The sequence below is a fragment of the Hemitrygon akajei genome, chromosome 16 (assembly GCF_048418815.1).
Source record: "Hemitrygon akajei chromosome 16, sHemAka1.3, whole genome shotgun sequence".
Classification (NCBI taxonomy): Eukaryota; Metazoa; Chordata; class Chondrichthyes; order Myliobatiformes; family Dasyatidae; genus Hemitrygon; species Hemitrygon akajei.
Window position 1 is genome coordinate 62,966,724 of NC_133139.1, and position 12,477 is coordinate 62,979,200.

The 12,477-nt window shown below is 39.0% G+C and overlaps 1 protein-coding gene across 1 annotated transcript; it reads left to right on the forward strand.

Moving 5' to 3' along the window:
- Positions 1-3,472: 3,472 nt before the first annotated feature.
- Positions 3,473-12,068, forward strand: pet100 (PET100 cytochrome c oxidase chaperone). The gene is made up of 4 exons (XM_073069532.1): positions 3,473-3,629; positions 5,863-5,949; positions 7,886-7,918; positions 11,633-12,068. The coding sequence occupies exons 1-4, from the start codon at positions 3,600-3,602 to the stop codon at positions 11,726-11,728; spliced, it is 246 nt and encodes an 81-aa protein (XP_072925633.1). The 5' UTR covers positions 3,473-3,599; the 3' UTR covers positions 11,729-12,068.
- The last annotated feature ends 409 nt before the right edge of the window (positions 12,069-12,477 follow it).

The following is a 12,477-nucleotide window of genomic DNA, read 5'->3' on the forward strand; positions in this document are numbered from 1 at the left end:
TGTCAGTCACCTTATGTGCAGACACTCCAGTGCATACAATCAATCTGTGTATGTAAGCTATCTGTGTATTTATATTTATTGTATTAATTTTATAATGGTGTTCTTTATCTTACTATGTTTTTTTGTACTGCATCAGATCCGGAGTAACAATTATTTAATTCTCCTTTACACATGTGAACTGGAAATGACATTAAACACTCGTGAATCTTTGCTCTACATTCCTGTATGTGCAGTCTCTGATGTCTCCATAAAGAACTAAGTGTGTTCCTCTCTTCACAGATGCGGCCTGACCTGCTGATTCCAGCATTCTTCTTCTATTAAGTTTAATGATGGTTTGGAGACAAATGTAAGGCGAATTACCGCCACCTACTGAGCAGCAGTGTGGAGCAAAGAAACAGGAAGTACACCCTCTTTAATTCCTCCCCAGACAAAATCTCAAATAATATCAAAAAGTCCAATGTTTTTCAGAAAGTAAAATAAACTTATATAAATTGTATATAATTTTATATGACTGCAATGGAGTCATAATGCAAAGACTTTTACTCCCTCATGTTGTGGGATTAGAATCAGAATTAGGTTTATTATCACCAGCATATGTATGAAATTTGTTAATTTAGCAGTAGCAGTTCAATACAATACATGATATAGAAGAAAAAAATGAAATAATAATAAACAAATAAGTAAATCTATTACAGTATACATATATTGAATAGATTAAAATCATGCAAAAAAACAGTAATAGTATATATTTTAAAAACTGAGGTAGTGTCCAAGGGTTCAATGTCCATCTAAGAATCGGATGGCAGAGGGGAAGAAGCTGTTCCTGAATCGCTGAGTATGTACCTCCTACCTGATGGTAACAGTGAGGAAAGGGCATGCCCTGGGTGCTGGGGTCCTGCCTTTCTGAGACACCGCCCTTGAAGATGTCCTGGGTACATTGTAGGCTAGTACCCAAGATGGAGCTGACTAAATTTACAACCCTCTGCAGTTTCTTTCAGTCCTGTGCAGTAGCACCCCCACCCCCATATCAAACAGTGATGCAGCCTGTCAGAATGCTCTCCACGGTACATCTATAAAAGTTTTTGAGTGTACTTGTTGACATACCAAATCTCTACAAACTCCTAATAAAGTATAGTCACTGTCTTGCCTTCTTTATAACTGCATCGATATGTTGGGACCAGGTTTGATCCTCAGAGATCTTGACACCCAGGAACATGAAACTGCTCACTCTCTCCACTTCTGATCCCTCTATGAGGATTGGTATGTGTTCCTTCGTCTTACCCTTCCTGAAGTCCACAATCAGTTCTTTCATTTTACTGACGTTGAGTGCAAGGTTGTTGCTGCAACACCACTCCACTAGTTGGCATATCTCACCCATATATGCCCTCTCGTCACCACCTGAGATTCTGCCAACAATGGTTGTATTGTCAGCAAATTTATAGATGTTATTTGAGCTATGCTTAGCCACACAGTCATGGGTCTACAGAGAGTAGAGCATGGGCTATGCACACACCCCTGAGGTGCATCAGTGTTGATCATCAGTGAGGAGGATATGTTACCACCAGTCCTCACAGATTGTGGTCTTCCAGTTAGGAAGTCGAGGATCCAATTGCAGAGGGAGGTACAGAGGCCCAGGTTCTGCAACTTCTTGCAGAATCTAACAGGATGGAAAGGAAGAGTTAAGTAAATAAATAAATAAAAATTACAATGGCTGTGATATCCTAACAAACCATCCATTTTAAATAGTCTGTCCCAAAGATCTCAATTTAACATTTAAACAATATATGTGGCACTGTTTGTTAACAAGCACACTCCTTAGAAATGCATATTCATTCTGAATAAGGAGTTATTTAACCTAGTACGTCCAATACAAAACATTTAAGTATAACTTCTACCCTCCAGTGATAGCCATCTCTCAGTTGTGCTCCCACCAGCCTCCGAATTTTAGTCCTTTCTTTCCTTATCCCAATTTTTAAGGAAACCTATAAAAAGACCATAAGGCAAAGGAGTAGAATTAGGCCATTCGAGTTTGCTCTGCCATTCCATCATGGCTGATTTATTATCCCTGACTAACCAAGAACTTATTGACCTCAGCTTTAAATATACTCAATGACATAACCTCTAAAAATGAGGGAAGGATGTGAACTATCACAATAAGGAATCAATGTGTAACCCCCAGGTTCAGCTGGTGGTGTTAGTCTAGGGAAGACGGTCTCTAGCCAAACGAGTGATGTCTGTATGTTGTGAGGTTTTGGTCAGACACTTAGTCCTTGCTAGCCATGCTGCCACTGCTTTGTCCTCTTCAACAGCCATGACACGGTTCTGGCCCACCTCAGCTTGGCACAGTGCCAATTGGATGAGGAAACTTTGAGGCACAGCTTGGCAACATTAGAAGGAAAAAAATTAAATGTCTCTTAATGTTATTTTAATTAAAATAAAATAAATTATAAATATTTGTATCTGAATAAATTTTTTAAAATTATTCTTTAGAGATACGGCACAGAAAAGCCCTTGCAGCCACTTGAGCTTCCCTGCCCAGCAACCCCCGACAAACCCCATTTAACCCAACCTAATCATAGGACAATTTACAATGACCAATTAACCTACCCGGTACATCTTTGGGCAGTGGGAGAAAACTGGAGGACCTGGAGAAAACCCACACATTTCACAGGGTGGACATACAGATACCCTCTACAGACCCTGGGACTGAACTTTGAACTGCAAAGACCCAAGCTGTAATTGCATCAAGCTAACAAGAGAACAAGACTGCTTTTTAAAACCCATCTAGTTCACTAACATCCCTCAGAGAAGGAAATCTGTCATCCACACCCTTCTGACTATATGTGACTCTACATCTACTTTTTATTACTTCTCAGTTAGGATGGGCAATAAACAGAAGCCAGCGACATCCACATCCTGTGTTTGACTAAGTTTAACAGTTACAGTAGCCATACTGATCACTAGCAATACACATACAGGGTATTGTACAGAGCCAATAGAGACAGAGCTGTGTCTTCTCTCCCTATGCAGCCTCTCACACTGTCATAGCCAACAGAAGAACGTACACCACCAGAGCATCATACATGTACCTATGGATAAATGGCTATATTAGCCGAGGGTTGGGATCCAACGGATGGGGTGACTGGCAGTGGTGGATTGGACAATCCGCTAGGATTAGGACTGAGTTCCAAGATACCTGCACGCATCAGCCTTTACAAAGGAGAGATGAGACTGAGAATGAATTTTGGATACGAGTACAGGAAGAGTATGGAAGAATACATTGGCCATTCGATTACAGTTGCCATAATGATTGAATATACTTTTAATTATGGCTTTCGCCTCTCCTTTGTGCAAGAACACCACTACATTTACGTCCTTAATTTTTAGCGATTGCTTGGCTGGAAGGTCACTTCTCACATTCCTGCTCGCTTCCTTCCCTCCCCGGCGGCTGAGGGGCGAGGCCTCGGTCGCCGTAGCTACCGGAGAAAGGGCCAAGCCTATCGGAGGCCGCCATGAATCGGGAGTGCTAACTGGCCGTGGTTCACAGCCAATGGCAACGGTTTTTATTGTTCCACCCGACGACATTGAGAAGACGGAAGATGGGAGGAGTGAGGCTGGAAATATTCCGGGTAAATACCCGCATGGGGGAATAAACGAGGCGGGGTATTACAGCCGAGTGGGAGGGGGTAGGAGATAATTCGGGACATGATTAATCCTGAGCTGGGGCAGTGGGGTCACTCCAGGCTCCGAGTTGCTGTCCACAAGATACTGGGCGTTAGTATTCGGGGAGGGAGATGCAAATGTAACATTTTATTCTGCATTCTGTTATTACTTTTCGCTTGAGCTACCCATATACATTGTGTAATGAATTGATCTGTATGAATGGCATGCAAATCTATTTTTCACTGTACTTTGGTACACGTATATCAATAAATCAATTGCCACTCAGTGTCAGTCACACTGTTCCATCCTTGATAAAACAGTGTTAATAAAAACCAACCTAATTTCTTGCTACAGTTTCTCCTGTGACGTGACCATAACCACCTATCCTTTTGAGATCTGGCAATGAGCACATTGGTCACTTAACTTTTCCTCATAAGACATGGGGAACAATTCACCAGTACGATAAATATTTTTTTTAAGTCTGCCTTCTCAGTGGCCTTGCACAGGGTGTTTTCTGTCTGCACTGCACTTCCTCTGTAACTGTAACACTTTATTTTGCATTCTGTTATTGCTTTTCCCTTGCACGACCTCGATGCAATGAAATGATCCATATGGATGGCATGCAAGACAAAGCTTTCCCACTGTATATGACAATAATAAACTAATTTACTAAAACAGCACAGGCCCTTTGGCACATAATGTTGTGCTGAACTAATTAAATGTCAAACTAAACTAATCCCATCTGCCTAACACAATGACCATATCCCTTCATTCACTGGACCTTGATATGCCTATCTAACAGTCTGTTAAACACCTCTGTTGTATCTGCCTCCACCAACAGCCCTGGCAAAGCATTCCAGGCACCCTCCACTTTCTGTGTAAAACAAAACTTACCAGACCATTCTCCTTTGGATGTAACTGCTCTTGTCTTAAATACATGCCCTCTAATACTAAGCATTTCAACACTGTGAGCAAGATACTGGCTGTCTACTCAGCTTATGTCATCTACGGTAGGTGTATCGGAACCAATCGAAGGGCAGCAAGCCTTCTCATGGAAGTGGCTAAACGTCCTCTATCAACCAATAATCAGATCAGATCCAGGTCTCTTCTTGTCGTCGTTAAGCTGTTTATGTAAAGAATCCTGCATTTATTGGTGATCTCAGTGAGCTCTTTTGAAGATGAGTTTGACCAGTTGCTCTCTGATGGCCTAGACTAAGTAATTCAATTGATAATCATGAGCAGGCAGTAAACGTAGAACATAGAAAAGCACAGTACAGGAGCAAGGATGTTCTTGCCATTAAAGAAGTGCAACAAAGAATACTGTACTGGCCCTTGGACACCAGGGTGGGGTTAATTGGATTTGTATTCACTGGAGTATAGAAGAATCAGAGCGGTCTTCTGGAAAACTATAAAATTGCAACGGGACTGGATAAACTTGACAAGGGAGGATGTAAAGTCTGAAAATTTGGAGCACAGCCCTGCGGTTCCAGCAGTTAACTATCATTAACCCCAAGTTCATACGTATGCGCGATTTTATCCATCCCCTTCTGACATTCCAAATGCCACCACATCTACAGGTTGTTCCTACTTATTATCTCTGCAGTCATGTCTTTCTATGCCTGGCATATAGGGGAGATGAGGGAACTGGGGTTGGTGTGATATACGGGGTGAAAGTGATGTAGAGAGGTTTGAAAGAACTCGACAGGTCAGGCAACAAGTATGGAGGGAAATGGACAGTTGATATTTTAGGTTAAGACTCAATCTGGAATGAAAGTAGAGGGCAACATATTATATTTGCACAGTTTGTATTCTTTTGCAGACTGGTTGTTCTTCGTGTGTAATATTTACTTGACTGTTGTATTTCTTTGTTCTACTGTGAATGCCTGGAGGAAAATGAATCTCCGGGTGATATGGAGGTAGATGCATTTTTAAAAGATTATCGAACTGAAGGCAATGGGAATATGACACAGAGGAGGAATTGAGGCCTGAAGTACATCAGTTAAGGCCATATCGAATGCCAAGGGGCCAGGTGGCCTATTCCTGCTTCAATTGCTCTTGTTGTGTAAAGCCATTCTTAAACACCAGAGTGAGACTTTGAGGACAGGAATCTGTGGTTATTTTTTTAATTGTCAGTGATTCTAAATGTTTAATTCAATCTGCACCAGTTTATCTAATTATGCTGTTTTATTTTTACTTCAGATGTGCCTTTATCTGTCATTCCCTGTGACAGTATTTTGGGTCTCAAATCAAGCAGAATACTTTGAGGCATACGTGGTCAAAAGAAAGGTCAGTGAGTTACAAGATGCATTTTATAATTGTTCACAAGATAATATATACAGGAACTAGATGCAGAGGTTCAACAAGCTGCCATATAGGTTCCATGCCGTATCCCAAAATAAAAATAATAAACATTTATCACAGACACACCATGACTCCAAACTGTCACATCCACAAATGCATGGTGATTACTTGCAAAGGCCGTTACAACAGCTCTACCAAACTTAGCAGGAAAGCAGGCTCATAGGACTACCACCATCTATTGGTTCTTCTCTGAGCTGCATACAAGACAGAACTGGAGATACATGTTTCTCATTCATTGCCATTAAGTCTAGGTTAGAATTTCCAATCAATTATATCATGCAGTTTCAACAGTTAGAGCAGGTGATTCATTGCCATTTGCTTAGTGAATAAAGCAGTTCACACTATCTAAAGAGTCCCTAAAACTTGTAGCCAATCATTAAATCAAGTCCCTTTGAAAGAGGGGTAAGAGTTTTGAGATTTAGGGATAAAAATCTGCAACTGAGCATCTAAATAAAGAAGTTAAACAAACAAAAAAAACTTATTTTCACTTTGTATTTCCAGTAACCACCCCCTGCAATCCCTTTCAATTTCCTTATCCCACTAGCCTCCCTCACATTCCCCTCCATCACCCTCTTGATCTGACCCATCACCCACACAATCATCCCACTGGTTCCCTTCCTCATCTCCTTCCTGTTATTCCATTCTTTGCTGTCCTTTCCTATTCAATTCCATCTTCTTTAGTCTTTTCTCACTTCCACTGATCACCTCACAGCTTTTTACATCATTCCCATTCTCTGCCTATCACCCGAGCTCTTTGCTCCCTTCTCCCCAATATTTTATGTTGGCTATCTCCCCTGTTACTTTCCAGTCCTGATGAAAGGTGTTGATCATTTATGCTTCTCCCTCATTAACTCCAACCTTTTGATGGCCTTGGCACATCATCTTGACTTGGAAATGCTTTATAAAGATTAGATTTATTTGTTACATGCACATCAAAACGTATGATGAAGTATGTTATTTGCGTCAAATCCAATCAGCAAGGATTGTGCTGAGCAGTCTCCGAGTGCTGCCAGTGTTCCAGCACCAACACAGTATACCGACAACTCAGTAACCGTAATCTACATGTCTTTGGAATGTGGGAGGAAACTGGAGCACCCAGAGAAAACCCACGTGGTTACAAATTCCTTACAGACAGTGGCATGTTGGATTCTGGTATTTTTAATCCAAAGTTCTTTCAGAAGTCAAGAAATTGCTTCACAATTGTTTTATTAAGCACTAATAGAACAAAGAAGTAAAAACGAACAATGACAGAGGTCAAGAAAGGGAAGGGAGAGAAGAAACAAAGATGGCGGCACAACATAGTCAGTTCTTTTTATACCGTAGATAAGAAAATTTATAGGTAAGAGTTGACCAATCAGATTGCCCCATTCAAATAATGCAATACAAAGATAAACTTCCAGAATCATACATATGCAACTACTAGAGGACACACTGAACAATTGCATATACATACTGTGACCACTACGAAGCATCCTATACACTTATATGTATACAAATAGTTAAATAAAATACAAGCAGGCAATTAATTATTAAGAAAATAATAATTAAATAGTCTAATTCAACAGGAAGGAATTGAACCCAGATTGCTGGCCCTGTAAAGTGTTAAGCTAACTACACACTACAATGCCATTTTGCTGGCTCTTTCAGATTCGCTGAATCTGAGTACAGGAACTCCCTCCCCAATGGTACTTGTAAAAGTACTTTTCAGGGTGGCAGCAATATTTGACAATGAATGAAATAACTCTACCTTGCAAAGCAATGGAATATTTGAATCCTTTAGATTTCAGATTGTTACTTAAAATCACATTGTAATACTGCATCCATATTCTTAAAGCACCAATCTCAATTTCTGTTTTTCCAGAGAGAAATATATCCACCAGAAGAGGAGATGCATGTAAGTATCTAAGCTCCTGAATCTATATGTTAGAAAATGATCATTGTTGTGCAAGTAACTGGTTACAAATAAATCAAGAACACTCTTTTATCCACTTTTTTTACAAATAATCTTTCGTATTTATATCAAGGGACGAACATTTTGAATAAATCTCATATTAGAGTTTGCAATTAACCTTTAAGATTTACAAAACTGCTGCAGTTTATTCATGGCATAGTTACAGATTCAATTTTTAATGTGGTTATAGCTATCTGTCATTTAGTATTAGAATTTGTAGAAATGAGTTATTAGACCCTCAACATGTTATGGTTAGTCTTGTTTCTCTGCAGGAGTATCGAATGACCCATTTCTATCTAATTAATCTAAAATATCATATTCCTTTCTTTGTTTTGTGTATCTAAGCTATTCATCCAAATTGTTCGTAGTAATGTGTCTCAGGGTTCACTAGTCTGCACTTACGTTTAGACATTTAGTTGAACAGAATGAGCTGTTGTTTACAAGGATGTTGCTGGGACTTGACAACTGGAGTTAAAGGGAAAAGTTGAATAGTTGAAAGATTAGATTATTCCCTGGAGCATAGGAGAGTGAGGGGACAGTTGAGAAAGGTATACAAGATTATGAGAGGTATAGATAAAGTAAATGCAAACAATGTTTTTTTCCTCTAGAATTCAAGGTCATGGATTGAGGATGGAAGGTTAAATATTTAAGGCAGTGGTTCCCAACCTTTTTTTGGCCATGCCCCACCTAATCACCTCTAAAATCCTGATGCCCCCTGTGGTGATATATAATTCTTATTATTCAAAAAGTGAACTCCTATTCACCTGGAGGAAGCCTAAAAGACCATTAACTTGGTTTAAACAAGCTTCCAAAGAACATGGCATTCATGAAAGAGAAAAATAAAAGAACCAAAGGACTGTTAAAGTTCTGAGGAAGAAATTACTAAGAAATTGTAAAAAAAGAACATTAAGTGATATTAAAATAATAATAATAATAAATAAATAAAACAATGCTGATTCGTTTCTACAGCATACAAAGACAGATACACCGTTTAAAAGAGATGACGCAATGTACACACCTTCACACCACCAAGAACCGAAAGCTACTGCAAAAAGCAGCATTGGCGCGACCTCGTACGAGTTTCTTACGCGTTTGGACTTGTTCATTCGTTCCTTCCTACATCAGTCAATTCATTAATTTAATTATGAAAGCCATTTGATGGTTGTAGTGATGGTGATACACTATATATACAGTACATACGCAATTACACATGTACATACACACAAGTATTTTTATGTATGCATACTGTATATACACATATGTATTAACTCGCACACACACACTCATACTCACACAGACTAGAAAAAATTCACTGTTAATAACTCATTCTCGAATTGCCCCCCTTAAAAATCAAATTATATCCCTGTGGGGCGTATGCCCCACGTTGGGAACCACTGATTTAAGGGGAACCTGAGGGGGAACTTCTTCAGTCAGAGGGTGGTGCAAGTGTGGAACATGTAGAAATGGTAGATGTAGGTTTGATTGCAACATTTAAGAGAGGTTTGGGTAAATACCTCAAGAAGCGTTTGGAGGGCGTGAGTTGATGGGTAAGCAGAATAACAGTTCAGTTCAACATGTACTAGATAGGTTGAAGGACCTGTTTCTGTGCTGTAGTGCTCTATGAGTGTAATAATTCATAATGTTTTTGTATGCTGTGGGGAAAGCAGCATATTAGTGAAAATGAGGTGTTATAAATTTGTGAAGTAATCAGAGACAGTATAGCAAACCTTGATTTCAAAGCCATAAAACTATAACCATAAAAAAGAAAAAATGAAAACAAAAATGCTGATGATACTCACTGAACAACATTTGCAGGGAAAGGACAAGAGAAACACAATTAATGTTTCATATTAGTTAGTACCTTCTATTTGTAGCGCTTTCCTTTGTCAATAAAATTTAAATTCTTCTTATGGGGCTTAATAACACAAGGATGATTGGGACATTAACAAATTTGAAATTTATTGGAAGTAAAGTACTTCTATATATCTTCCTGGAGGTAGAAATAGTGATTGAAATAAAGGCTACACTTTGAAGATCTTTTAATTTGTTTTCAGGCTATGGACATTACAGGCTGTGCCTTTTTTTTTGTTAATCCCTCTTTTTTCCCCCTAAACTGAGGAGGCTTTGCAAAGTAACACATATAAAATGCTGGAGGAACTCAACAGGTCAGACAGCATCTATGGAGGGGAAATAAACAGTTGCTGTTTTGGGCTGAGACCTTTCATCAGTACAGTCTATACAAAGCCATGCTTTGCCATCATTATACTGTGAAACTGGCAGCAACTAAGATTTCCACAGTAGCGCAATTTAACACAGAAAACCAGCCTTTACTATCAGTGGTTCCCAGCACCCACACAAGCTGTGCTGTTTTGTTACCTCTTTCAGCATTATCTTGGTTAATAAATATATCTGAATGAGTCACAAAATTATAAATTATTCTTGCTGTACTGTTCCGTGGCATAAGATAAAAATGGATATTTAATGGCATACTGAGATTTCAATTTGACAAAATCTCTTGTGCTAAAAAAAACAAAGTATTAAATACAGAGATTTATTATTCCCTCAACAAAATATTTCAGAATCTTTTTACATTTGCTTTCAGTTCCTTCTTTAATTTTGCATGTTTTCTAATCTTGTTTCGTGCTCTGTAATAAATTTAAAAGTAATTGTTGAGAGCTTTTCTTTAGGCTTTCTGAGAAAATTCTTAAGATAGTGTGCTTAGCCAGCACTGATCCTATCCACCAGCAATCTCTTTGCCTGCACTTGAACCCAACAAATATAGAAAAGTGGGAGGTCTGTGCTGATGGATCTCTGTAACTGTTATTTGTGGGGTTAGTGACAGATACTTTATCACGCACTACAAGATCCAGATCAACATGTGAACATTGTCGGCCTTGAAGCGTGGAAGATGGAAATTGCTCTTTAATTTGCTTAGTATCAACACATTAGGCTCTTTCAATTACTGAAAATTGTAAATATACTCTCTATTTCCTTACAAGGTATAGGCAGTTGTCCAAATAAAAGTTTCAGAGTTCCAAAGAATGTGTTACCTATTATGTAAGTAATTTTTTGAACACAGATTCTGCAGATGCTGAAAATCCACAGCAATGCAAGCAAAAGGCTGGGAGGAACTCAGAAGGTCAGGCAGCATCTATGGAGAGGAAAGAGGCCAGAATTTGACAGTGGGGGGAGGGGAAGGAGTACAAGGTGGCAGGTGATAGATGAGATCAGGTCAGGGGGAAGGTAAGTAGCTGGCAGATGAAGTGAGAAGTTGAGAGGTGATAGGTGTTCAAGGTGAAGGGCTGAAGAAATAGGTATCTGATAGGAGAGGAGAGTGGCTGTCATTCATTTTTTTAATCACTGAAGGAACTTTCAATCTGAGATGTACATTAGAATCATCAAGCTATACAATGCAGAAACAGGCCCTTTGGTCCAACTGGTCCATGGCAATCAAAATGCTCCATATTCTCTCACAAATTAGGCAGTTTGCTACTGAGATATTGCATTATTGCTTTGAGGGAAACTATATTAGTACATAAGTTGTAACTTGTGAAAACCACATTTGCCACATCCATGAGGATTTTTTTTGCCATTACATATACACAAGTGCTGCTAACCCTCAGAATGCTTCTGACTGGAATTTATTTCTTATCACAGCGAAAAGAACTAGAAGACTTCAAAGAACGGATGAGGAAAAAGCGAGAGCAGAAACTCTTACATCATGCAGAAACCCTGAAAGTTCAGGATCAGTAAAACATATTCTATACTGCAGAAGCTGACGCACTTTGCAACAGATCTTCAATTAATACAACTGCTGGAACTTTGTAAACTTATTTTTTTCTGTCTTCTGGGAAGCCGCAACATCTGTTGATTACTTTACCCAATAAAATTACTTTAATATAATTGTGATGCAGGAGACAGCTGTTTTACAAATTTTCACTTGTGAATTGCAGAGGTTAATGAGTATTTATATTTACTTTTGATCAGCCGGGTTTTTCATTTGTGGAATTTGCGTTAATGCATTTACCTCATTGGCAATGTGGTGTGGCAATTTTCTGACCTGTGGTAATACATAAAGACATTGTTGTACTTAGCTGGGCTTTCAATTGATTGTTTCTGTCAACCAAGATTCGATTCCTGCAGAAGTCTGAATTTGACTATGTTACGTACCCCGTAACTGGGTCACTTACCAGCAAAGATAGAGAGGTCCGTTGAAGTCTGATGGTACTATTTTTAACAGTATTTATTGATAAAAATACACAAAATAATAGCAAGGCAAACTTACAGATAATATACGTTGTCAATACTAAATCTAAAAGCGCGGGTCTAATAGTAATCAATAAGAAATAGCTCTATCGTTGTCTAGGGGATAATGTATCGTCCGATGGAAATATAAAAGTCACTCAGTTCATTCAAGCTGCAGCTTTTGGGTTGGAGAGAAAGATGGGTTAAAACTTGCCCATTCCTTTTATGATGTCAATCCTTCGAGAGTCGTTGGGAGT